The 27,489-nt window shown below is 44.1% G+C and overlaps 2 protein-coding genes across 4 annotated transcripts; one reads left to right on the forward strand and one right to left on the reverse strand.

The window, feature by feature from the left end:
* Positions 1–2,482: 2,482 nt before the first annotated feature.
* LOC124045113 (glucose-induced degradation protein 8-B homolog) lies at positions 2,483–12,349 on the reverse strand. The gene is made up of 5 exons (XM_046364350.1): positions 12,288–12,349; positions 5,601–5,727; positions 5,192–5,388; positions 4,860–5,057; positions 2,483–4,035 (listed from the first exon to the last, which is right to left on the reverse strand). The coding sequence occupies exons 2-5, from the start codon at positions 5,719–5,721 to the stop codon at positions 3,862–3,864; spliced, it is 690 nt and encodes a 229-aa protein (XP_046220306.1). The 5' UTR covers positions 5,722–5,727; positions 12,288–12,349; the 3' UTR covers positions 2,483–3,861.
* A 4,512-nt stretch (positions 12,350–16,861) lies between these two features.
* Positions 16,862–25,849, forward strand: LOC124045114 (dnaJ homolog subfamily C member 5-like). Of its 3 annotated transcripts, none has more exons than XM_046364351.1 (6): positions 16,862–16,987; positions 18,819–18,886; positions 19,070–19,207; positions 24,426–24,639; positions 24,839–25,010; positions 25,203–25,849. In XM_046364351.1, exons 3-6 carry the CDS (start codon positions 19,092–19,094, stop codon positions 25,307–25,309), a joined length of 609 nt encoding a protein of 202 aa, XP_046220307.1. In that variant the 5' UTR covers positions 16,862–16,987; positions 18,819–18,886; positions 19,070–19,091; the 3' UTR covers positions 25,310–25,849. The 3 variants fall into 3 exon arrangements, with proteins under 3 accessions (XP_046220307.1, XP_046220308.1, XP_046220309.1); XM_046364352.1 differs by having other exon boundaries at positions 18,819–18,875; XM_046364353.1 differs by lacking the exon at positions 18,819–18,886 and having other exon boundaries at positions 16,876–16,987.
* Positions 25,850–27,489: the final 1,640 nt, after the last annotated feature.

Consider the following 27,489-nt stretch of genomic DNA (forward strand, 5'->3'; position numbering starts at 1 on the left):
CTTCTGCAACTGGATCCTGGTCTTCCTGACGGGCCGACTCCAGGTGTTGAGGGTAGGCAACAACAAATCTGCCATGCTAACCCTCAACATGGGGGCCCCTCAGGGGTGCATGCTTAGTTCATTCCTGTACTTCCTGTTCACCCGCGCACGACTCCAACACCATCAAATACGTTTTCAGACACACGACGCTAGCAGGCCAGATCACCGACGATGATGAGACAGCCTATAGATAGGAGGTCAGAGAAATGGCAGTGTGACTTTGATGTCAGTAAGACAAAGGGGCTGATCATGGCCTACAGGAAATGGAGGGCTGAGCACGCCCCCATTCACATCGACAGGGCTGTAGTGGGGCGGGCCGAGAGCTTCAAATTCCTTGGTGTCCACATCACTATGGATCTATCATGGTCCAAACACACCAACACAGTCGTGAAGAGGGCACAACAACACCTCTTCCATCTCAGGAGGCTGAAAAGATTTGGCATTGGCCCTCAGATCCTCAAAAAGTTATACAGCTGCACCATCAAGAGCATATTGACTGGTTGCATCACCGCTTAGTATGGCAACTGCGTGGCATCTGACCGCAAGCAGCTACATAGTTAGTGTGTACGGCCCAGTACATCACTGGAGCCGAGCTCTCTGCCATCCATGACCTCTATATCAGGTGGTGTCAGAGTTGTACAAAAATGTACGACTCCAGTAATCCAAGCCACCGACTGTTTTCTCTGCTACCACATGGCAAGCGGTACCAATGCACCAAGTCTGGAACCAACAGGACCCGAAACAGCTTCTACTCCCAAGCCATCATAAGACTTCTAAAAAAGACTGCTAAATAGCTCATTGTGTTGTGTTGCTACCATTCTGTGTTGTCATGTTTTGCTATGCAGCGTGACACATCTCCTTCGCATAGAGTTGGTCATGCTGTTGATTGTGTCCTGTCGAATGTTGTCCCACTCCACTTCAATGGCTGTGCGAAGTTGCTGGACATTGGCGGGAACTGGAACACGCCGTTGTACACGTAGATCCAGAGCATCCTAAACATGCTCAATGGGAGTGCTAGGGGGTGAGTACACAGGCCATGGAAGAACTGAGATATTTTCAGCTTCCAGAAATTCTGTACAGATCCTTGCGACATGGGGCCATGCAGAAACATGAGGTGTTGGAGGCGGATGAATGGCACAACAATGAGCTTATGCCTGCCCATACCATAAACCCCACTTCCACCATGATGCACTCTGTTCACAACGTGGACATCATCAAAACACATCTGGTCGGTACAGTTGAAACCAAGATTAATTGTTGAAGACCACACTTCTCCAGCAAGCCAGTGTCCATCATCAGTTACGACACAAAACTGCAGTTAGGTCAAGACAATAGTGAGAACAAGATGAGCTTCCCCGAGACGGTTTCTGACAGTTTTTGCAGAAATTCTTCGGTTGTGCAAACCCACAGCGTCATCAGCTATCAGGGTGGCTGGTCTCAGGCGATCCTGCAGGTGAAGAAGCCAGATGTGAAGGTCCACCACCCCTCCCCTCGAACACCTGCCCTCACCATTGTTAACAGATCTGCGGTGGGCGAAGGACTACTGTTTGCCCCTGCCACCCACTAGCACAGCAGATGGGGCGACACAGTGTGTTAGCTAACCAGCTAGATTGCTAATTAGAGACACCGTGTGCTAGCTAACATGTTAGTTAACTAGATAGCACACGGTGTCGCCCCCACCTCCTGTGTACCAGACTAGCTGGCTCAGCTAGCAGTATCCTTTGTTCCCGCTTACCAAACACCTGCCCTCGCTGTCATTAACGGCACTGCAGGAACGAAGAACACGCTCTACCGGTGTATGGCTAGCTAGATACAGTTGTCGCTACCACCCCTTCTTCTGTGGGGGTTTATCGGCAGCTAGCATCCAATGTTATTGTGCATCAACACCACCTATTGTAATGAAGCAGCCTCGCCTCCAGTCTGTCCTAACAAATAACTGTAGCAATATAAGTACAGAGGGGTTCCTGCAGATGCAGTAACACCCGTATTGCAGGTGGCAATTGCACCCTTCTCCCCTAACTTCAACTCACCTCAAGCTGGAAGAAAACCCTGCCAAAGACCAAAATGAAATGTCACAACATATGCGCAAACTTTTGACTGGGGAGCATATGGTAAAAGTTATATTTAACCTTTATCTCAGCAAGTCAGTTAAGAACAAATATTTTTTTACAATGGCGGCCTACCCCGGCGAAACCCTAACGCTGGGCCACGCTAGTGATACCTCTAGCACTGAGATGCAGCGCCTTCGACCACTGCGCCTCTCGGGACCCCAACTTACCTACGCCAAAATCGCACATCTGCAAAGAATAAATTATAAACCTCGGCAGTAAGGTTACACAATGCAGGAAACAGTCCCCTCAATGGATTGTCATGTTGGATTGACCAATTTAAATAAACACGCAGAAAACAAATTTATTTCAATATCTGCACATTTGACCTCAAAAACATCCAATAATACAAGGGAGGGGAGTTCTCTGTAGTCTGTGCATAATCACATTGTCTGATCGTACAATGAAATGGACATTTAGCAGCAGGAAAAAACAAAAGTCACAACATAAACGAGAAATGAGCGCTTCTACAGTGACCTTAACCCATTGAACAATATTTACACCACATGCCTCTGTGCAGTAAATGTACAAATTCAGACTGGTTACTAACTCTTAATAGCAATCTGGTCATGTGTACCTTATACCAACTTCTCTACGAGAGGCGTTATACTGTGAAAGGTCAAGGGTTTCACCCTCCAGCTACAAGTTTTCATGCCTCAATATAACCTACAAGGCAGAGCTTCAGGTATCTTTCAAAAACAGAAGGGAATGTAAACTCAGTCAACCATTTAAAAGAAACCCGTATTTCCATGTGTGTAATAATTTCATCCATCAGTAGACAGGTTAAGACCAGATGTCCAGAAGATAAAGACTTGCCGTTTTAACCAATCAAATTACTGTAACTGTTACCTGACATTTTCCACATGACCCAAACCCCTTATAAAAAATAAAAACAGCATTTAGCCTATATTTCCCTCTGTCCTTTACATAGAAGCCTAATTTAGGCTTAAAAGGCTGTGCATTACAAACAAATATATTTCCTGTGTTTAACATACATATTTCCACACAGAGGTTGAAATACTGACATTTTGAAAAAGGTGGTAGTGTAAGAGCTGTTTGAAAAGACTGCCTCAGAGTTTTGGCCTGTCTGGTAACATCACCAATAAAAAAGAGCTCTCTCATTAGATAGTTCTGTTTTACCCTCCCCACTCAGATCACTCCCAGACAATCCTAGCGAAATTCTTGCTTGAGGAATTGCTCTTCACCAAGAAGCTATTTGTTTCCTGTTGACCACTTTAATTGAACAGTCACATACTTATTTGTTACCCAGAAATGATTTTATAGAGATAAAAAAATAAATATAAAAACAGCTACATTTGACCTTTAACTATATGTTTTGTATAAAATCCTAACACCCACACTCAACGTGGTGACTCAGTGGCTTAAAAAAAAAATAATTAAAATTCAGAACTGACCATGACACTCAAGTACAATTGATTAATACCAATTTCTCAGGTAAGCAAATATAAACCAGTCATTTAAATGTGTGGTCTCTCAAAGTGTATATAAATGCGGGTACTCTGTTGAAATGTTTAAATCGTGTTTTACACTTTTTTTTTTTTCACAGCCATATAGCATTTGCACACTCAATTAAGTCCCATCATATATGCAACATGAAAAAAATCATTTATATACCTGTTATTTTTCCGTTACCATCCTGTCTTTCACAGATTATAAATAGAAAGTATGGTAGTCCATGTCACTGCTCGTCATTTCACTTGAGATCCTCAATAATGCCTTTGCTGAGGTCTGTCATTTTGGGGTATTTCACTTTCTTCTGGTCCAGCTCGTTCTGAGCCCACAACAGCAGCTTGAGTAGCTTGGCCAGCTTGGGCGTTGACTCCCTGTTCTCGTAGTCCAACACAGCCTGGTTCACCTCACTCCACACCTGAAGAGCATTCAGAAGGGAAAGAATGGTGTGTCAATTACAGGAATACAGTCAGACAGAACACCTATACAAAGGAGTCCCCTTTACAAATGCACATTAAGGCTATTAGTAAAATATGTGAAGTAAGATCTCTTCAACTTCAGATGTGCAAATTTGATCTTTACAGTTTCCTTACATTAGCCTTGGATGTGGTGTGGCCAAAGGCACATTCCTGATTCATGTGTGTGCAGCTAATAGCAAACCATAAATACCTTAGTATTTAGAAAAACAAAATCAGGATAACTATACAGGAGCATCTTTTATTTTATTTGAGCTGTATTTATTTTGCTAGGCAAGTCAGTTAAGAACAAATTCTTATTTTCAATGACGGCCTAGGAAAAGTGGGTTAACTTCCTGTTCAGGGGTAGAACGACAGATTTGTACCTTGTCAACTCGCGGGTTTAAACTTGCAACCTTCCGGTTCCAAGTCCAACGCTCTAACCACTAGGCTACCCTGCCTCCCCATCTCATACAAACCATGTTGCACACATGATCAATACAAATAGTTACAAAGCCTGTGGACATTTTGAAAACCGGTCATTTTCAATTTGGCCAACAGCAAATGCTGTATACTGGTATTATTTATTTATTTAACTAAGCAATTCAGTTAAGAACAAATTCTTATTTACGATGACGGCCTACCCCGGACGACGCTGGGCCAAGGTAAGTTAAGTCTTTTTACACTACAAAAATATGTAATGGAACTAGTATGTGTTGTCAAACTAGTGTAGTGTAAAGAGGCTCTAATAATACAATGATGCAGATTATAGACCACCCACACACACCTTTTGTCGCTGCATCATGTTAAGCAGGTCTCCAAAGGGCGACTCCTCTGGGGTATCGAAGGCAAGAAGAGCCAGTGTCCTCTCCATCTCTGTCAAGCACTCTCTGCTCTCCTCACCCTGCTCTGCCAGCTGTGTCTGGGCAAACTCCAAAGCAGACTCCGTCTCCCGCAGCCTGATTAACTCAATCAAGTGCTGTTGCTGCAAAGAGGAAAGAAATGGAGAGGGATGACAGAAGTTCAAGTGTTTTGGTGTAGGCAATGGACATCCACATAGAGATGCTTATGATTTGGACAGGAGCTGGTCCCAAAACAGTCCACTGAGGGCATCCTTACTTGCAGGTGAAAGTACAGGTAGCGCTTGGTGTCAAGCAGTTCTGGGTGTAAGTGGTTGATGAGTGCAATGGCCTCCTGTATTTGCCCCTTTAGGATCATCTCTCTGATCTTTATCCTCTCATCCAGCGAGTCCAGGTCCACACTGGGCTCGATCCCAGACTCCATCCGGAACTTCTCAGCTGCCTCTTTAAACCCCTCTGCACAAACACAGACAGGAGTGAGACCATCAAAATCACAAGAACAATCAACTGAATATATAGGAAAGATCAACAAAAAAGGTGAGCGATTCTGCAAGTAGACAAGCTGAAAAGCCAAATACGTTTGGAGCATAACAGTAAACTGGGATTGCGCTCGGCTCAGATTGGAGGTTGTTTTAGCAGCAAATGACAAAGTGTGAATGATGGTATACCTGTCACCAGGTAATTCATAATAAGCCGGTTCATGTCAGACCTCTGTATTTGTACATTGTTCAGTTTGTCCATCCATGCGTCTTTCGTAATGTCTTCGGGCTTTTCCACGTAACTCATCATTGGATCCTACAAAATTTGAATATGAAAAAAAAAAATGTAGCAGGTAGCTAGTTATTGCACCGACCTGCCGTTTATGTCGAGAGTGACTGAAGTAGTGTTTGACAAACCAAAACAACGTTAGCAACTCAATACAATTTAGCATGGCTTATTACAGTCTGGAAAGACAGAAGTGAAATACAACTAAATTTCAAATTATTGTGCCAGTGGGCAGGATGTTTGGTCATTATGACACTATCTAAAAAGGATTGTATTAAAGCAAATATTATTTGTCACATAAACCAAATATAAAAAAGGTGTAAACCTTACAATGAAATTCAGTTAAGAAAAATGTGTTAGGTAAAAAATATAACATAGTTAAAGAGCAGCAGTAAAATAACAGTAGCAGGGCTATACACAGAGGTTACGGGCACAGAGTCGATGTGCAGGGGCACAGATTAGTCAAGGTAATATGTACATGTGACTATGCATAGATTATACCAGACGGTGGTCGAGGTCCTGGATGGCAGGAAGCTTGGCCCCAGTGTTGTACTGGGCTGTACGCACTACCCTCTGTAGTGCCTTGCAGCCGAGCAGTTACCATACCAGGCAGTTCTGCTCTCGATGGTGCAGCTGTAGAACCTTGAGGATCTGAGGACCCATGCCCAATATTTTGTCTCCTGAGGGGGAAATAGGCTTTGTCGTGCCCTCCTTACGACTGTCTTGGTGCGATTCGACTAGGGTTGCACATTTTGGGGAATATTCAGAGGTGGAAACTTTGTGGGAATATATGAAAATGAATATTAAATACCATTTAAAAGTAGATTTTTTTTGCATTGGATAAATTTACCATATCATATGGAGACAGAAACATAAACCTTTTACCTTATAAGTAGGAATAATTGCAAATGATTCAATCCCAAGATATTTATTTTGTTGTTACACATTGAACTTTAATTAAACGACTTGACTCTTCACATGGGATGATTTCACTGATCAACAAAAGGGAATATTGAATGATCTGTCGCATCTCCCAAAAACATTAACACATCTGTAAAATGATAGTTTCTAGACTAAAGCTTTGGTTGTCTTCCTCTCAGGCTTCCATGTCTCCTCCCTGGACCTCCTCAATGTCCACCTCTTGAACATCAGACTCTGGGGCCTCATCTTCACTGTCACTTTACAACCTTGTTGAGGATTGCTCGTTGTCAGGCTCAAAAAGCCTCAGATTTGCTCAGATGGCCACCAATTCTTCAACCCTTGTATTGGTCAGCCGGTTGCATGCTTTGTTTTTCCAAACAAGTACCAGTTGCGCTCTGAGGTGGCTGATGTTGGTGCGATTTGGAGGATGATAGAGGCAACAGGGGAAAGAGCCTCAGACCCACAAAGTCCCTTCTACCAGGTGGCTGATGAGATATGTTGGCACAACTGCCATATTGCATCTCCAGCCCAAAGCCCTTGCTTGAAAGTATACTTCGCTACAGGCAGGATGCTCAGCATAATTGCGGTCCAACATGTACGCTGAGGCGTGTATGGGCTTCAGGCAGAAGTCTTCGTGCTTTTTGATGCATTTCAGAACTGCAGTTTCCTCTGCTTGGAGCAACAGTGAAGTGGGCAGGACAGTACGGATTTCTCTTACATCTGCAAGCGGAGGCTGAACATCAGACAGGATGGCATTGTCTCCCTCAATCCGTGCAATGGCTACTGCTATAGGTTTCAGGAGTTTCAGGCTGCTTACTACTCTCTCCCAAAATACATCATCCAGGAGGATCCTCTTGATGGGGCTGTCCATTTCTTAGAGACTCTTTCCCCTCCAGGAGACTGTCAAACATAAATGACACCACCCCAATGGGTGTTGCTGGGCAGCTTCAATGTGGTGCTCTTATTCTTCTCACTTTACTAGGAGAGGTAGATTGCTGCTATAACTTGACTCTTCACATACCTAACCATTTCCTTGGCTTTCTTGTAGAGTGTATCCATTGTTGTCAGTGCCATGATGTCATTGAGGAGCAGATTCAATGCATGAGCAGCCCAGTCAATGGGTGTGCTGTGAGGGTAGGACTCCTCCACTTTAGACCAAGCAGCCTTCGTGTTCACAGCATTGTCTGTCAGTGCAAATGCCTTCTGTGGTCCAGGGTCATTGATGACTGCATTCAAGTCATCTGCAATGTGGAAACCAGTGTCTGTTGTCCCTTGTGTAATACTGGTTGAGGGGTGGAGATGAGGTCTTCAATTATTCATTGCCCACGAACATTCGACCACCCATCAGAGATGATTGCAATAGTCTGCATTGCTTGACCTTCACTTGAACTCTGTATTCAGCAAATTAGTAGATAAAGCATGTCCAGTTGGAGCGGTGTATGCTGGGCGAAGAACATTCAGAAATCTCTTCCAATACACATTGCCTTTGAGAGAAGGTGAACCAGTTGCATACACAGCTCAAGCAAGACATTCAACAGCATTTCTGAGTACGTTCCTCCATTGAGTCAAAAGAAACTTCTGATTCCAGGAAGGCTATGAGCTGTTGCTATGGATAAGGTGTCGGATTCATCATTTTCACCTCGAATAGAAGAGGGACTTTTGGCATCTGTTGTATTCTTCACTTATGATTTACATTTTACATTTACATTTAAGTCATTTAGCAGACGCTCTTATCCAGAGCGACTTACAAATTGGTGCATTCACCTTATGACATCCAGTGGGACAGTCACTTAACAATAGTGCATCTAAAACTTAGGGGGGGTGGGGTGAGAGGGATTACTTAACCTATCCTAGGTATTCCTTAAAGAGGTGGGGTTTCAGGTGTCTCCGGAAGGTGGTGATTGACTCCGCTGTCCTGGCGTCGTGAGGGAGTTTGTTCCACCATTGGGGGGCCAGGGCAGCGAACAGTTTTGACTGGGCTGAGCGGGAGCTGTACTTCCTCAGTGGTAGGGAGGCGAGCAGGCCAGAGGTGGATGAACGCAGTGCCCTTGTTTGGGTGTAGGGCCTGATCAGAGCCTGGAGGTACTGAGGTGCCGTTCCCCTCACAGCTCCGTAGGCAAGCACCATGGTCTTGTAGCGGATGCGAGCTTCAACTGGAAGCCAGTGGAGAGAACGGAGGAGCGGGGTGACGTGAGAGAACTTGGGAAGGTTGAACACCAGACGGGCTGCGGCGTTCTGGATGAGTTGAAGGGGTTTAATGGCACAGGCAGGGAGCCCAGCCAACAGCGAGTTGCAGTAATCCAGACGGGAGATGACAAGTGCCTGGATTAGGACCTGCGCCGCTTCCTGTGTGAGGCAGGGTCGTACTCTGCGGATGTTGTAGAGCATGAACCTACAGGAACGGGCCACCGCCTTGATGTTAGTTGAGAACGACAGGGTGTTGTCCAGGATCACGCCAAGGTTCTTGGCGCTCTGGGAGGAGGACACAATGGAGTTGTCAACCGTGATGGCGAGATCATGGAACGGGCAGTCCTTCCCCGGGAGGAAGAGCAGCTCCGTCTTGCCGAGGTTCAGCTTGAGGTGGTGATCCGTCATCCACACTGATATGTCTGCCAGACATGCAGAGATGCGATTCGCCACCTGGTCATCAGAAGGGGGAAAGGAGAAGATTAATTGTGTGTCGTCTGCATAGCAATGATAAGAGAGACCATGTGAGGTTATGACAGAGCCAAGTGACTTGGTGTATAGCGAGAATAGGAGAGGGCCAAGAACAGAGCCCTGGGGGACACCAGTGGTGAGAGCGCGTGGTGAGGAGACAGATTCTCGCCATGCCACCTGGTAGGAGCGACCTGTCAGGTAGGACGCAATCCAAGCGTGGGCCGCGCCGGAGATGCCCAGCTCGGAGAGGGTGGAGAGGAGGATCTGATGGTTCACGGTATCGAAGGCAGCCGATAGATCTAGAAGGATGAGAGCAGAGGAGAGAGAGTTAGCTTTAGCAGTGCGGAGCGCCTCCGTGACACAGAGGAGAGCAGTCTCAGTTGAATGACTAGTCTTGAAACCTGACTGATTTGGATCAAGAAGGTCATTCAGAGAGAGATAGCGGGAGAGCTGGCCAAGGACGGCACGTTCAAGAGTTTTGGAGAGAAAATAATTTGGACACAGTATTTGCAAATGTACACAGCTTGTCCTTTTACATTAGCTGCAGTGAAAGGTCTCCACACATCAGATCGTGCCCGTGTCATTTTCCTGAAATCATAAGAAAAAAAAAGTGTAAAACATTTAAAATACAATTCCATGTACAGATAAATAATTAAGCAGTTACATTAAACAACCCCTTTGTAAGAAATGTTTTAAAATGAAATGTGTGGAAACATGTGAATTAACACAGTCAAGCTAGCTAAAATCCAAATGGTAGCAAAAACTAAGCAGCAGAAATTGTTAAGTTCAAAATTATTTAAACACATGTCGCTGTAGGCTACTATTTACTAGTTTACAAAAGAAATTGTCAAAATATATTCACCCTTCCAAATATTGTAATCACAACATACCAGCATGTAATCCTTGGCTCAGACAGTGTAGTAGTGTGGGCTCAATAGCATCTCATTCGTGTGGAAGATCTTGAGAATCAGATGTACATGTGATGGAATGCACTGTGCATGCAGATGGTTGCAATTCCATTGAATTGGGGATAGTTCAACTAAAATATGCCACAAGACCTAGAATTGCCATATGTGTATCCCACAAAAAATATTCACTGTTATAAGCCAACTTCTTGTGAAATTTTTCAGGAAAGTTTCCGACCCTTTGCAAACCCTAGTTTGGACCATGATAGTTTGTTAGTGATGTGGACATCAAGGAACTTGAAATGCTCAACCTGCTCCACTACAGCCCCGTCAATGAGAATGGGGGTGTGCTTGGTCCTCCTGTTCCTGTAGTCCACAATCATCTCATTAGTCTTAATCACGTTGAGGGAGAGGTTGTTGTCCTGGCACCACACAGCCAGGTCTCTGACCACCTCCCTTTAGGCTGTCTCATCGTTGTCAGTGATCAGGCCTACCACTTGTGTCGTCAGCAAACTTAATGGTGGGTGTTGGAGTTGTGCCTGGCCATGCAGTCATGGGTGAACAGGGAGTACAGGAGGGGCCCGCCGTGTTGAGGATCAGCGTGGCAAATGTGTTGTTACCTACCCTTACCACCTGGGGGCAGCCCATCAGGATGTCCAGGATCCAGTTGCAGAAGGAGGTGTTAAGTCCCAGGGTCCTCAGCTTAATGATGAGCTGTAGTCAATTAAACAGACTTTGCAAACGTGGGTCTGTTGTAGACCCACCTTCTCTTCTTACCTCATGTACAGGACTTATATTTTGACATGCGCCATACGTGAACAAAAAAAGTTATAATTTATGGGGGAATTTACATTGACAGAAGGGAAGTGGATCTACAACAGACCCACCTTTGGTAAGTCTGGTTAAGGCAAGGCACCACACCATTTTCTCTTATATCACAATCAACTTCTACCAGTAGAATGGAGACAAATAAAATACAAATTTGTATGATTTCTGAAATATTGTATATATAAAAATATGCAAATAAGATGATGTCTCATTAAATATGTGCATACCACACACAAAAAAATTCTGGACACTGGATGAAGTTAGCCTAAATATTTGTTTCATTTTGTGAAAAAATAAAATAAAAACTCTAGGACCAGACTTGACCATTGCAGATAAATACTTTTTTCATCTCTATCTGTATAACACTGAAGACATGTACATTAAAAAATGAATTTTTGGCAAATAAAATGTTATCTGCAATAGAAAATGTACAGCATATCAACAATTCCTCCTGGGCAAGTCTGGAGAAGATATCTAAAGTGAACCACACAAATGTCGGTGAATGCAGATGTTTCTGAAGCTAAGAAAAATGTGTTGGTGTGGGAAGAGTGACTTCCGGGAACAGGCAGTTAAAGAGTATCAAACGCCTGTTTAGACCCAATCACCATCTCTTCAAAGTAAATGATTAAATGTAGTCCTGTTAGTAACACTCTACGAAATGGGCATTGAAATTGTGTAATTCAATGTAGCTAATAAGCTTGGAAATTGATGACCATTTAAAAAAGTGGTTAAAATATAAACTTTAATATTTTAATTAGATAATATGACAAAATAAAGAAAATATATTTATCAAGTTATTTAAAATTGCTTACTTTTTGAAAATACTCATTAATGGACCAAAATACACAAAAATATATGTAGATGCAAAAATGTCATTTTAGCTGTGGTGCCTGGCCTTAATAATACAATCCTTTAGATGTTGTCTCAAATTCCCCCGTCATAATGACCAACCCTCCACCCCACAGGAACGTTAAATACAATTCCATTTCAACTTAACTTCTGGCTTCCCATAGCAGTTTTGTGCAACCCAATATAATTGAATGCAGCGATTGTGTATGGAAATACGCCAGCAAAACACCTACCTGAAATGACTTATTGTGTTGTTAGCTAACGTTAAGCTAGCAAACTGCTTGTTTGTGCATCACCCACCAACGTGTAATTTTAACATCCGAAAGCTCAATTTGACACTTGAACGAAAAGTACAATAAAGAATAACAACCATTATGTATATGAAATATAATAGACAGCTGTATTGTAAAATGACAATCAACTAGCTACCTGTAACAATCTTTTGACTTCGACAACAGCCGTGAAGTTGCTTCACGCTCTCCCACGACAGCCGAACTAGGATTGGTCAGCGGAATGATGGCATGGTATCTTTATACCTCAGTGGGTTACCAGGAACAGTAGCAATGGTGGGGTCTGTTCAGAAGGGTTCAACGTTACAAAATGGTCAGATAGAAATTCATTTTGTAGGACAGATGTTCCGTCTTGTAGAATTGGACTGCAATGTTCTAAAAGTTTCACCTCATTGAATATTTAAGTGATAATGCCCTCGAAGCCGGTGTTTGGAGGATATATTGTTCATTCAGGATTAGACCCACCCGTTGGCAAACCGTGTCAATATATCCTCCAAACACCGGCTTCGAGGGCATTATTACTTTTTTCATCCTTTCACAAGATATAGTCCCTACACAAATCTGTGGTTTCTAGAGATGAAGACCCCTGACAGTATATCTTCCAAACACCAGCTTCTCTGGCATTATCATTTAAGTGTAACTCGAAAGTCTATTCAGTGGAATAAGGCAAAGTGAAAATTACATAAAGTAATGTATTGGGTTTTAGGGTTTACCCCTCTTTGAGTAATGTAGAAATGAACATGCCTTTTTGAAAATACAAAGTGAAACTGAAATGACAAAAGTGTAAATGGTTTTGAAATGGGATTTTTTTTCTTCCTCAGTCTAGATTTATTGTGCCTAAATGAAATGTGACACGTTTTCAAAATTTCATATATAAAAAGAACATGGTAAGTGAATAATTGGTGGGTGTGTAAAGTTATTAGAGACTTGCTGTAAGGGACATAGATCACACTTTTGAAAGTAAAATATGTGCTCACAGCTCAATATTCATTGTCGACGGTCAAAATATAAAATTACACATTTTAATGCCGGTGTTAAAAATGTATGTTGTCTTTGCTGATGTTATTTTCAATTTGATAGTTTTATCCCTCCTTTTCCAGTGACCCTCTAGAGGAAAACTCTCTGAGGATGTCTCTGGTTCAGAATCACATAGGCTGTATTGGTTGCTGCGGAAAAAGGAGGAAGGTCAAAAGGGGGGTGAGTGTAACGAATGTGAAACGGCTAGCTTAGTTAGCGGTGCGCGCTAAATAGCGTTTCAATCGGTTACGTCACATGCTCTGAGACCTTGAAGTAGTAGTTCCCCTTGCTCTGCAAGGGTCCGTGGCTTTTGTGGAGCGATGGGTAACGATGCTTCGAGGGTGACTGTTGTCGATGTGTGCAGAGGGTCCCTGGTTCGCGCCCGGGTATGGGCGAGGCGACGGACGTAAAGTGATTCTGTTACATAGGCCCTAATCTATGGATTCCACATGACTGGGAATACAGATATGAATCTGTTGGTTACAGACACCTGTAGGGGCGTGGATCAGAAAACCAGTCAGTATCTGGTGTGACCACCATTTGGCTCATGCAGCGCAACGCATATCCTTCACTTAGAGTTAATTAGGCTGTAGGTTGTGGCCTGTGGAATGTTGTCACATTCCTCTTCAATGGCTGTGCAAAATTGCTGGACATTTGCGGGAACTGGAACACACCAGTGGCGATTTTAGCATGTAAATCTTGGTGGGGAAAAAAATAACAAAAGTGGGATGCATGTCAGCAAAGCCACTACACGACCCAACACTAAACAATACACAAATTGCACTATAACAGTGGCAAACGGTGCCCAAAAACTGTTAGGGCCTACATAAAGCTGTCCCAACAGCAGTCCCAACATCTTACCACTGCTACACCTGGCTATCAGCAGAGCCTTGTCTGGCAGCGAAATAGTTAAGTCAGCCTCATTTACTGCCTTTAAAAAACATTGCTGATATGGCTGACTTGCTTAAACAAATGTGGTTTCTAATGACAATTGAGATGTACAAACTATGGCATATAAGGGGACGACAAGTGGATAAGAGGCAATCCATCATTTCAATTAAGACATTAATGAGCGAGCTAGGACGGATGTAGTCAATGTAACTACTTGTTCAGCACTTTATAAATGTACAGTGACAGAATTCAGAACTTGGGCCATTCTTACAGTGTTCTCCGTGTACACCAAGTCAGAACCGTAGGATAAATAAAGGGGGCATATAAGCAGACAATGAAAGCTCTTACAATATTCAATGATTACACCACCAAGTCAGAACAGTATGCAAAATTAAGAGGGGTAAAATAGACAAAATGATTAGGGTGAGACACATGGGCTACTAGCATCTTACTACAAAACATACACTTAGTATTATTTTCTTAGCTACAATATACATATCTCCCTGGCATATTACATAATTTATGCAGCATACAATACATCTTTAGACTCACCGTGTTGTGCTGTGCTCACTTGAACAGGAAGGTGGAGTGGCGGTCCTTCGTGGGCAAATTTTGTCATCAAAGTCTGTCATTCTCTGGGTTTATGATGCTTTCAAAACACCTGGGAACTCTGAAAAAAATAAGGTTGAATCATGATGGCGTCATTGATCTTCAGGTTGTAGCTCTAGAAACAGGCCGGATTTACAATTCCGAGTTGGATGACCGTTCAAAAAGTATTTTCCCAGTCGGAGCTTGTTTATTCCCGACTTCCCATTCGTCTTGAGCTCACTGAAGTTTAGTTTTTGCTGTTCCGAGCGGCACAAATCATGCTTGATTGACAGCATGGCCAATGTTGAATGTTTATCATTTTTAACTTGGAAAAGAGCCACTTAATCCCAGATTTGGGACCACACAGCCACTCCACTGAATAGCAGGCTAGTGATTGTTTTGCAATGCTTGCAGTTAGCCACTGTCACTAATTTCTTCCAACTTGTTGTGTAATGTTTATGTCCAATGGCCAATGGCCAATGAGCACCGATACATCTTATCAATAATTTCTCTTCCTTATTTCTATTCATATGACAAGGATTAAAAAGGATTTGCCAGTAGATTGTTGACTTGATTCATGATGATGACTGCTAGAAAATATTTTGAAAGAAGATGTTGACATTATCAGTCCAATCAAAGTTATTGTACATATACGGAGCATTTGACATCATTTTATCTGTGGCCAATGACCTTGAGCCTTCTTGGATGGGCACTTCTAATGTAACTCTATGGCAGTACCCAAGGGGCTAGAATTTTCTAGCTCTACCCTTTAGACTTGGCGGTGAAGTAGTGTTCCCATGAGTGACAGAACACTGAGCCAATCACGGTGCAATGCTCCGTATTTTCTGCTGGCTTGCCTCACCACCACGGAAAGCACTGAGTTTGGCTGAAACACCTGCATTTTGGAGCTATCTTACTCAAGAAACAAATTTATTATTAAATGTATTATCATGCTATCATGATGAATGGCACGACAATGCGCCTCAGGATCTCATCACAGTATCTCTGTGATTTCAAATTGCCATTGATCAAATGCAATTGGGTTCATTGTCCGTAGTTTATGCCTGCACATACCATAACCCCATCGCCACCATGGGGAGCTTTGTCCACAACGTTGAAATCAGCAAATCTCTCACCCACACGACGCCATACACACTGTCTGTACAGTTGAAACTGGGATTAATCCATGAAGAGCACAGTTCTCCAGTGTGCCAGTGACCATCGAAGGTGAGCATTTGCCCACTGAAGTCAGTTACGACGCCGAAATGTAGTCAGGTCAAGACACTGGTGGGAACGAGGAGCACACAGGTGAGCTTCCCTAAGACCGTTTCTGACCGTTTGTGCAGAAATTCTTCTGTTGTGCAAACCCACACTTTCATCAGCTGTCTGGGTGGCTGATCTCAGACGATCTCGCAGGTGAAGAAGCCAGATGTGGAGGTCCTGGGCTGTCTTGGTTACACGTGGTCTCCAGTTGTGAGGCCGGTTGGACATACTGCCAAATTCTTTAAAATGATTTTGGAGGTGACTTATGGTCGAGAAATTAACATTAAATTCTCTGTCAACAGCTCTGGTGGACATTCTTGCAGTCTGCATGCCAATTGCCCGCTCCCTCAAACCATAAGAAATCTGTGGCATTGTGTTGTGTGACAAAACTGCACATTTTAGAAATGCCTTTTATTGTCCCCAGTACAAGATGCACCTCTGTAATGATCATGCTGTTTAATCAGATTCTTGATATGCCACACCTGACAGGTGGATGGATCATCTTGGCAAATGAGAACTGCACACTAACAGGGATGTAAACAAATTTGTGCAAAAATGTAGAGAAATACGTTTTTTGTGTTTCTGGAACATTTCTGGTATATTTTATATCAGCTCATGAAACATGGGACCAATACTTTACATGTTCCATTTATATTTTAGTTTTTCTTCAAAATAACCTCAAGATCCAATTACTTTATAACGTTGTAGTTAGTTATGTTGATTTCCTATTACTGAACAGAAGGACGAGGGTCACCCAAATATGTCGTTCTGCCCCTGAACAAGGCAGTTAAACCCACTGTTCCTAGGCCGTCATTGTAAATAATAATTTGTTCTTAACTGACTTGGCTAGTTAAATAAAGGTTAAATAATAAAAAATGTAAAAAGACACTTCAGTCCCCATCAATGAGTGTGCGCACGTCGATTGGGGGTTTGGTCGGGGGGCGGGGACAATATACTGCAGCTGTCCATGGTTGGGTTTGGTGGGTGCGCACGGTTCTCTGGGATGCGACCATAATCACATACCGTTATTATATCTCTGGATCATTTCCCTATACAGTGCATCAAAACCAACTACAAGAGGTAAGCATTCTCATGGATGTGGATTGTTTATTTTTTTGTACCCATTTTCCCTTTGCCCTTGAAAATTACTGCTGATTTGAGCGAGTTCTAGCTTACATCTAGAGAAGGCCAGCAAGCAAACCAACATGGATGCTGCGCAGTCCTGCTGGTGATGCAGCTACAGAGATTAACTGCACCAAGCATCGCATTTACAGATTCAAAATAATCCTGAATATGTATTGTATTATTTCTTTGTCCTTATGGCAAACGGACATTCCATGAATGATGGTCATGTATTCAATTCATTTAACCAGCGTCAAAGCGTACGGGTTTTTACATTTTGCAAAAGTCGATTTTTGTGAAAATGAGTCATTTGATCAGTCGTTGTGACATGGCCTATGAATGGTACCAGCTAGTTCGGCTGGAGGTTGAAGATGCAGTAGTTTATTTCGGTTGGGGGTTGAAGATTATTTTACGACTAGTCCGCCATCTCAATAAATCTAGTCTATGTTGCCGGCTGCTTCCTCAATAAATCTAGTCTATGTGGCCTGCTGCTTCCTCAACAAATCTAGTCTATGTTTCCGACTGCTTCCTCAATAAACCTAGTATATATGGTGGCTGCTTCTTCAATAAATCTAGTCTATGTGCCCGGCTGCTTCCTCAATAAACGTAGTCTATGTGGCGGCTGCTTCCTCAATAAATCTAGTGTATGTGGCCGGCTGCTTCCTCAATAAACCTAGTCTATGTGGCGGCTGCTTCCTCGATAAATCTAGTGTATGTTGCCGGCTGCTTCCTCAATAAATCTAGTCTATGTGGCCTGCTGCTTCCTCAACAAATCTAGTCTATGTTTCCGACTGCTTCCTCAATAAACCTAGTATATATGGTGGCTGCTTCTTCAATAAATCTAGTCTATGTGCCCGGCTGCTTCCTCAATAAACCTAGTATATATGGTGGCTGCTTCTTCAATAAATCTAGTCTATGTGCCCGGCTGCTTCCTCAATAAACGTAGTCTATGTGGCGGCTGCTTCCTCAATAAATCTAGTGTATGTGGCCGGCTGCTTCCTCAATAAACCTAGTCTATGTGGCGGCTGCTTCCTCGATAAACCTAGTCTATGTGGCGGCTGCTTCCTCAATAAATCTAGTGTATGTGGCCGGTTGCTTCCTCAATAAATCTAGTGTATGTGGCGGCTGCTTCCTCAATAAATCTAGTGTATGTGACCGGTTGCTTCCTTGGATGTAAATAATGATTCTCACTCCCCAGGACCACCTACATTAAATCTCAACATTTACGAAATTACTTTAAATTGAGCATCCGATTGAGTACATTATTTGTACTTTTTAATTCAGGGGTAGGCCTATGATGGAAAATGCTCAAGATGAAGCATTTTGGCCTTAACCTCAAGGGCCTTCTGCAGTGATGGTTTCTTAATGCTATAGGCCTTTGATATTCTCTCTTTGAGATTCTCTATATGCCCTTGTGCTGTCTGAAACTATTAGTATCTTCGTGTTTGAAACATCAGCAAGGAGATTTGTTAACTTCTTACTGATTTCCTATTGCAACAATTGACAATGACAGTAGCTAGTTTGAAAGAATACCACTAGAGTACACATTGCAATTAAAGATAGTGATTTGCGTGAGACCTCAGCTCCAAATTTGACAACAGAGTGGCTGAAAATGACAACAAGGGAATTTGTTATTGACTTAGCTACAGGATTCTGGCATTTGTAGACCTATTCTAAACACAAACCCAAGATAATTTAACAGTATGTGACTCAATTGTGTAATCTGTTGTTGGAGGGAGAGGGCATCTATGGTTACAGGCAGATGATTTACTCTGCTCTCCTTTTACAGGGTAGGCCTACTGGAGTCAGGGAACCCCTGCTGACAGTGCACCAATTTGGAGTGGCGGTAGGGATAAGGTGTCCAATAGTTTTCTGGAGTGTGGGAGTATTTAGTGAATTTGGAGCAGAATTGCACATGCACTGTATTTGTGAGAATGAAAAAAAACACTGCTTTAGCAGGGTGCCATAGGCTGAATAATAGAATAGCCATGACTCATTTATAAATAAACAGGTGCATTGCTTCCTTTTCTCTGTGTTCAGATTGTGAAGGACGTGAGGCATCATGGCAGCTCATGAACAGGCGAGGCAGCGCTCACTCTCCACCTCTGGTGAATCACTCTACATTGTGCTTGGCATTGACAAGCTAGCCACTCCCGACGATATCAAGAAATCCTACAGGTCAGTCAGAGAGGCACAGACACTTACTGTAGTAGTCATACTAATACTCATAAGTAACAAAAAAAGACAAATTCAATTTAGAGTTGTGTCACGTATAAATATAGCCTTACAGTGCATTCGAAAGTATTCAGACCCCTTGACTTTTTACAAATGTTCTTACATTACAGCTTTGTTCTAAAATTGATGAAATTGTTTCCCCCCCCCTCATCAATCTACACCCAGTACCGCATAATGTCAGAGCAAAAGCAGGTTTTTAGAAATGTATGCAAATTTATAAAAAATAAAAAAATAAATTTTTACATAAGTATTCAGACCCTTTGCTTTGTACATTGTTGAAGCACCTTTGGCGGCGATTACAGCCTTGAGTCTTCTTGGGTATGATGCTACAAGGTTGGCACACCTGTATTTGGGGACTTTCTACCATTCTTCGCTGCAGATCCTCTCAAGCTCTGTCAGGTTGGATGGGGAGCATCGCTGCACAGCTATTTTCAGGTCTCTCCAGAGATGTTCGATCAGGTTCAAGTCTGGGCTCTGGCTGGGCCACTCAAGGACATTCAGAGACTTGTCTTGAAGCCACTCCTGCATTGTCTTGGCTGTGTCTTTAGGGTCGTTGTCCTGTTGGAAGGTGAACCTTCACCCCAGTCTAAGGTCCTGAGCGCTCTGGAGTAGGTTTTCATCGAGGATCTCTCTGTACTTTGAATCTTGTTTCTCATGGTCAGAGTCCTTTAGGTGCCTCTTGGCAAACTCCAAGCGGGCTGTTGTGCCTTTTACCGAGGAGTGGCTTCCGTCTGGCCACTCTACCAGAATGGCCTGATTGGTGGAGTGCTCCAGAGATGGTTCCCCTTCTGGAAGGTTCCCCCATTTACACCGAGGAACTCTGGAGCTCTGTCAGAGTGACCATCGGGTTCTTGGTCACCTCCCTGACTAAGAACTATTCCATTGATTGCTCAGTTTGGCCGGGTGGTCTGCTCTAGGACGAGTCTTGGTGGTTCCATTTCTTCCATTTAAGAATGATGGAGGCGCTGTGTTCTTGGGGACCTTCAATGCTGCATACATTTTTTGGTACCCTTCCCTAGATCTGTGCCTTGACACAATCCTGTCTCGGTGTTATGCAGGTGAATGAGGACCCAAAAGCGACTTGGCGAAAACAGTCTTTAATCCAGTAAAGTAAATTTACAATCATAAGGCATAATTCCACTCGTAATGACGAGAACAGACTGGAGACTCGATCAAGAACTGCAGGTTGCCTCGGGAAGGCACTTGAACGTAGCAGACTCAGACACCTGCTCACCACGCAGCATCTGAGGGAAACACGACACGACAGGGCGATACACAGACACAGCACGGTGAACAATAGACAAGGATCCGACAGGGCAGAAACGGAAAACAAGGGGAGAAATAGGGACTCTAATCAGGGGGAAAGATAGGGAACAGGTGTGGGAAGACTAAATGATTGATTAGGGGAATAGGAACAGCTGGGAGCAGGAACGGAGCGATAGAGAGAAGAGAGAGAGAGAGGAAGAGAGAAAGAGGGGAACGAACCTAAAAAAGACCAGCAGGGGAAAACGAACAGAGGGAAAAGCAAAATGACAAGACAAAATAAGACAAAACATGACAGTACCCCCCCACTCACCGAGCACCTCCTGGCGCTCTCGAGGAGGAACACTGGCGGCAACGGAAGAAATCATAGATCACAAACGGTCCAGCACGTCCCGAGAAAGAACCCAACTCCTCTCCTCAGGACCGTAACGAAAAACGATAAAAAGGGAAACAAGGGTACTACTCTAAAAAAAAAAATGAGACACGGGTAGAGAACTGAAAGCTTTAGAGCAAACAGGACCAAACAGGCCAGGAGAGTAACAACTAGGGACAGACTGAGACACAGCAAGGGCAGGAACAAGAACAGGAGAGATGCGATGGCAGGGAACAGACAGACCCAGCAAGACCAGGAGCAGAAGCAGAAAAAAAATTACCAGACTTCTTCTGCGCGCAGTCTGAACACGCAGCCACGAAACGGCGCGTGTCACGCTCCTGAGTAGGCCACCAAAACCGCTGGCGAATAGAAGCAAGCGTACCCCGAACGCCGGGATGGCCAGCTAACTTGGCAGAGTGAGCCCACTGAAGAACAGCCAGACGAGTAGAAACAGGAACGAAAAGAAGGTTACTAGGACAAGCGCGCAGCGACGCAGTGTGCGTGAGTGCTTGCTTAACCTGTCTCTCAATTCCCCAGACAGTCAACCCGACAACACGCCCAACAGGAAGGATCCCCTCGGGATCGGTAGAAGCCACAGAAGAACTAAAGAGACGGGATAAAGCATGAGGCTTGGTGTTCTTAGTACCCGGGCAATAAGAAATAACGAATTCGAAACGAGCGGAAAAACAACGCCCAACGAGCATGACGCGCATTCAGTCGTTTGGCAGAACGGATATACTCAAGGTTCTTTTGGTCAGTCCAAACGACAAAAGGAACGGTCGCCCCCTCCAACCACTGTCGCCATTTGCCTAGGGCTAAACGGATGGCGAGCAGTTCGCGGTTAGCCACATCATAGTTACGTTCCGACGGTGACAGGCGATGAGAAAAATACGCACAAGGGTGGACCCCATCGTCAGTATCGGAGCGCTGGGACAGAATGGCTCCCACGCCCACCCCCGACGCGTCAACCTCAACAATAAATGGTTTAGTGACGTCAGGTGCAACAAGGATAGGAGCGGATGCAAAACGCTTCTTGAAGAGAACAGGACAACAATCATACGACCGGTGAGGAGGAAGGGAGTTGGTTCTGGACCGACTGAAGACCGTGCGCAGACCATGATACTCCTCCGGCACTCCTGTCAAATCACCAGGTTCCTCCTGAGAAGAGGGGACAGAACAAACAGGAGAAATAGCAGACATTAAACACTTCACATGACAAGAAACGTTCCAGGAAAGGATAGAATTACTAGACCAATCAAAAGAAGGATTATGACACACTAGCCAGGGATGACCCAAAACAACAGGTGTAAAAGGTGAACAAAAAATCAAAAAAGAAATGGTCTCACTATGGTTACCAGATACAGTGAGGGTTAAAGGTAGTGTTTCATATAATATACTGGGAGAGGACTACCATCCAAGGCAAACATGACCGTGGGCTCCCTAACTGTCTGAGAGGAATGTCATGTTCCCGAGCCCAGGCTTCGTCCATAAAACAGCCCTCTGCCCCAGAGTCTATTAATGCACTGCAGGAAGCTGCCGATCCGGTCCAGCGTAGATGGACCGGTAAAGTAGTACAGGTACTTGACGGAGAGGACCGTCTAGTAGCGCTTATCAGTCGCCCTCCGCTTACTGATGAGCTCTGGCCTTTAACTGGACATGAAATGACAAAATGACCAGCGGAACCGCAATAGAGACAGAGGCGGTTGGTGATTCTCCGTTCCCTCTCCTTAGTCGAGATGCGAATACCCCCAGCTGCATGGGCTCAACACCTGAGTCAGTGGGGAAAGACGGTAGTGTCGGAGAGAGGGGAGACACAGTTAACGCGAGCTCTCTTCTATGAGCTCGGTGACGAAGATCTACCCGTCGTTCAATGCGAATAGCGAGTTCAATCAAAGAATCCACGCTGGATGGAACCTCCCGAGAGAGAATCTCATCCTTAACCTTAGCGTGGAGTCCCTCCAGAAAACGAGCGAGCAACGCCTGCTCGTTCCAGTTACTGGAGGCAGCAAGAGTGCGAAACTCTATAGAGTAATCCGTTATGGATCGATTACCTTGACATAGGGAAGACAGGGACCAGGAAGCTTCTTTCCCAAAAACTGAGCGATCAAAAACCCTTATCATCTCCTCTTTAAAGTTCAGATAATTGTTAGTACACTCAGCGCTTGCCTCCCAGATAGCTGTGCCCCACTGCCGAGCCCGACCAGTAAGGAGTGATATGACGTAGGCAATCCGAGCTCTCTCTCTTGAGTATGTGTTGGGTTGGAGAGAGAACACTATATCACACTGGGTGAGAAAGGAGCGGCACTCAGTGGGCTGCCCAGAATAACATGGTGGGTTATTAACCCTAGGTTCCGGAGGCTCGGAAGAACCGGAAGTAGCTGGTGACACGAGACGAAGACTCTGATACTGTCCTGAGAGGTCGGAGACCTGAGCGGCCAGGGTCTCAACGGCATGCCGAGCAGCAGACAATTCCTGCTCGTGTCTGCCGAGCATCGCTCCCTGGAACTCGAGAGTAGAGTAGAGAGAATCCATAGTCGCTGGGTCCATGCCCGGTCGGATCCTTCTGTTATGCAGGTGAATGAGGACCCAAAAGCGACTTGGCGAAAACAGAGTCTTTAATCCAGTAAAGTAAATTTACAATCATAAGGCATAATTCCACTCGTAATGACGAGAACAGACTGGAGACTCGATCAAGAACTGCAGGTTGCCTCGGGAAGGCACTTGAACGTAGCAGACTCAGACACCTGCTCACCACGCAGCATCTGAGGGAAACACGACACGACAGGGCGATACACAGACACAGCACGGTGAACAATAGACAAGGATCCGACAGGGCAGAAACGGAAAACAAGGGGAGAAATAGGGACTCTAATCAGGGGGAAAGATAGGGAACAGGTGTGGGAAGACTAAATGATTGATTAGGGGAATAGGAACAGCTGGGAGCAGGAACGGAGCGATAGAGAGAAGAGAGAGAGAGAGGAAGAGAGAAAGAGGGGAACGAACCTAAAAAGACCAGCAGGGGGAAAACGAACAGAGGGAAAAGCAAAATGACAAGACAAAATAAGACAAAACATGACACTCGGAGTTCTATGGACAATTCCTTCAACCTCATGGCTTGGTTTTTGCTCTGACATGCACTGTCAACTGTGGGACCTTATGTAGACAGGTGTGTGCCGTTCCAAATCATGTCCAATCAATTGATTTTACCACAGTTGGACTCCAATCAAGTGGTAGAAACGATGATCAATGGAAACAGGATGCAGTTGTGCTCAATTTCGAGTTTCATAACAAAGGGTCTGGATACTTATGTAAATATGTTTTTGTTTAGCAAAAATGTATAAAAACACGTTTTTGCTTTGTCATTATGGGGTATTGTGTGTAGATTGATGAGTTTTATTTAATACATTTTAGAAAGGGCTTTGACGTAGCAAAATTTGGAAAGAGTCAAGGGTCTGAATACTTTCCAAATCCACTGTATGTTGTCTTTATTGGTAGGTTTTAATTCTCACTCTTTTGTGTTCTTAGAAAACTTGCGTTGAAATTCCACCCTGATAAGAACCCAGATAACCCAGAAGCTTCTGACAAGTTTAAGGAGATCAACAATGCCCATGCCATTCTGAACGACCCCACAAAGCGGAACATCTATGACAAGTACGGCTCCCTGGGACTGTACGTGGCTGAGCAGTTTGGCGAGGAGAACGTGAACACCTACTTTGTTCTGTCCAGCTGGTGGGCTAAGGTGAGACTGTGAGGGGCCATGGGGAGGTGGGGACGTGAAGGGTCGACATGTAGAGTGGACTTAGGGTCAAATATAACACTATATTTTATAACACAACCCCTATGAAAAGAAAGCCTCTCTTCCACTGTTGGCTATTGTTTTTTCTTCTTCTTGATATCTCTGTCTCTCTCACACACACCGCCTTGTTTTCCCTCTGCAGGCGTTGTTTGTGTTCTGTGGCCTTGCCACTGGCTGCTACTTCTGCTGTTGTCTGTGTTGTTGCTGTAACTGCTGCTGTGGGAAGTGTAAACCGCGGCCCCCAGAGGGCCAGGAGCCCGACTTCTATGTGTCCCCTGAGGACCTGGAGGCCCAAATGCAGTCTGACGAGAGAGGTGAGATCGACTGCTTATTGTGTAAGAAACATGTTTCTGCATGAACACAAATCACATAACTTTACCAGAAGTTTGCGACCCTATCAATAACACTTGACTTGGCTCAATTGCATTGTAATTTACTATGGAGTGCCGTCATCACTGTCCTTTTATATCTTACCCTGTGCGTGTGTAACACTCTCTCTCTGACAGAGGGTGGCGGCGAAGCCATCTTGGTGCAGCCATCAGCGACAGAGACCACCCAGCTGACGTCAGATGGTCACCATTCCTCCTACCAAACCGACATGGGCTTCAACTAAACCCCATCCCTGTCCTGGCCTGCTACCCTGCCCCACCTTAAAAGGATGATAGGGGCAATCTGTTTTAACTTCACTAAGAGCGCCATGTCCTGGAGAGGAGATGGAGGAGCGAGCTTGGCCTACATACAAAACTCTTGAAGACCCCCCCCCCATTTCCACCCTCTCCAGAATGGTCCACTCTCGCCTCTTATGTAGGAAGAAAAGGAAAGAAATGGTTTGCTTCCTGCCCTTTTGTTCTTTTGTATTCTTTTGGCCTTTGACCTCACAATCCTCCATCCCCACAGTCCCCTTTCCATATTCAGTGTGGTGGTGTAGCATGCACTGAGAAAAAAAATCTTTGTTTTCATTTGTTGAATGTGACATTTGTTGTGTTTTCCGAATTCTGTTGGTGCATAGGTATGTGCAATACGTACAGACCAGTCAAAAGTTTGGACACACCTACTTATTCAAGGGCTTTCCTTTATTTTGTCTATTCTCTACATTGTAGAATAATTGTGAAGACATTAAAACTGAAATAACACATATGGAATCATGTAGTAACCAAAAAAGTTCTAAACAAATCAAAATCTATTATATATTTGAAAATCTTCAATGTAGCCACCCTATGCCTTTATGACAGCTTTGCGCACTCTTGGCATTCTCTCAACTGTCACAGGAAAGGAAGACCCAGAGTTCCCACTGCTGCAGAGGATATGTTCATTAGAATAACTGCACCTCAGATTGCAGCTAAAATAAATGCTTCACAGAGTTCAAGTAACAGACACATCTTAACATCAACTGTTGAGAGGAGACTGCGTGAATCAGGCTTTCATGGTCGAATTGCTACAAAGAAACCACTACTAAAGGACACCGCTAAGAAGAAGAGACTTACTTGGGCCAAGATACATGAGCAATGGACATTAGACCAGTGGAAATCTGTCCTTTGGTCTGATATGTCCAAATTTGAGATTCTTTGTTCCAACCACCGTGTCTTTTTGAGATGCAGGGTAGGTGAACGGATGATCTCTGCATGTGTGGTTCCCACCATGAAGCATGGAGGAGGAGGTGTGATGGTGCTTTTCTGGTAACACTGATTTATTTAGAATTCAAGACATACTTAACCAGCATGGCTACCACAGCATTTGGCAGTGATATGCCATCCCATTTGGTTTGCGCTTAGTGGGACGATCATTTGTTTTTCAACAGGACAATGACCCAACACACTTCCTGGCTGTGTAAGAGATATTTGACCAAGAAGGAGAGTGATGGAGTGCTGCATCAGATAACCTGGCCTTCACAATCACCCGACCTCAAACCAGTTGAGATGGTTTGGGATGAAATGTACCACAGAGTGAAGGAAAAGCAGCCAACAAGTTTGCTCGGCATATGTGGGAACTCCTTCAAGACTGTTGGAAAAGCATTAATCAGGAAGCTGGTTGAGAGAATGCCAAGAGTGTGCAAAGTTGTCATCAAGGCAAAGGGTGGCTACTTTGAAGAATCTCAAATATAACATATTTGGATTTGTTTAACACTTTTCTGGTTACAACATGATTCCATATGTGTTATTTCATAGTTTTGATGTCTTCACTATTATTCTACACTGTAGAAAATAGTAAAAATAAAGAAAAACCCTTGAATGAATAGGTGTGTCCAGAATTTTGACTAGTACTGTATTTGTGAGTGTGATTCCTTTGGGGTACAGATTACTTGATGTTTTTTGCTCACTGATAAGAGAGGCTCGGCTCAGGGAGTTCTGGATTGTGAGGTGTTTTGCTGTTCATTGTCTTTGCTTCATGCTGGAGTAATCATTACACATCCAAGGTTTGAGCTACGCAATGCTCAGTTTGGAATTGCCATCAGCTGATGCCAGTTATAAACATACAGCTCCTTTCCTTCATCTCCTTTTAAACCCTTGGACTCCTGTTTACCTGTGTTTGTGCCCTTCCAAGTGCATTGTGGTTATGTTGCCCTGAGACCTGTTCATGTAGAAGGGGGGTGGGGATTTACGATGGCAATATCATGAAATGCGGATGACGACGTCATTGTTTTCTTAACATTTGGTGGATCTGGGCCGTTATCTGACTTGGCTTACTTTGGTCTCTTGTCTTGTATAGGAAGTATTGTTTTGTCCAGCCCCTGAAACCTGAATTGAATGCTTGTAATCTTGCCTCTAACTTCCCTGCATTGAAGAACTGACTAAC

The sequence above is a fragment of the Oncorhynchus gorbuscha genome, linkage group LG10 (genome assembly GCF_021184085.1).
Source record: "Oncorhynchus gorbuscha isolate QuinsamMale2020 ecotype Even-year linkage group LG10, OgorEven_v1.0, whole genome shotgun sequence".
Taxonomy (NCBI): Eukaryota; Metazoa; Chordata; class Actinopteri; order Salmoniformes; family Salmonidae; genus Oncorhynchus; species Oncorhynchus gorbuscha.

What these genes read in the sequence shown, in the direction of transcription:
- LOC124045113 (XM_046364350.1), bottom strand. Translation starts at nt 5,721, where the DNA reads ATGATGAGTTACGTGGAAAAGCCCGAAGACATTACGAAAGACGCATGG. An exon ending in TATGAATTACCTGGTGACAG is followed by an intron (nt 5,389 to 5,600) that starts GTATACCATCAT and finishes GTGTTTGTGCAG; the next exon opens with AGGGGTTTAAAGAGGCAGCT. An exon ending in ACATGATGCAGCGACAAAAG is followed by an intron (nt 4,036 to 4,859) that starts GTGTGTGTGGGT and finishes AATGCTCTTCAG; the next exon opens with GTGTGGAGTGAGGTGAACCA.
- LOC124045114 (XM_046364351.1), top strand. Translation starts at nt 19,092, where the DNA reads ATGGCAGCTCATGAACAGGCGAGGCAGCGCTCACTCTCCACCTCTGGT. An exon ending in GATATCAAGAAATCCTACAG is followed by an intron (nt 19,208 to 24,425) that starts GTCAGTCAGAGA and finishes TTGTGTTCTTAG; the next exon opens with AAAACTTGCGTTGAAATTCC. An exon ending in TGTCCAGCTGGTGGGCTAAG is followed by an intron (nt 24,640 to 24,838) that starts GTGAGACTGTGA and finishes TTCCCTCTGCAG; the next exon opens with GCGTTGTTTGTGTTCTGTGG.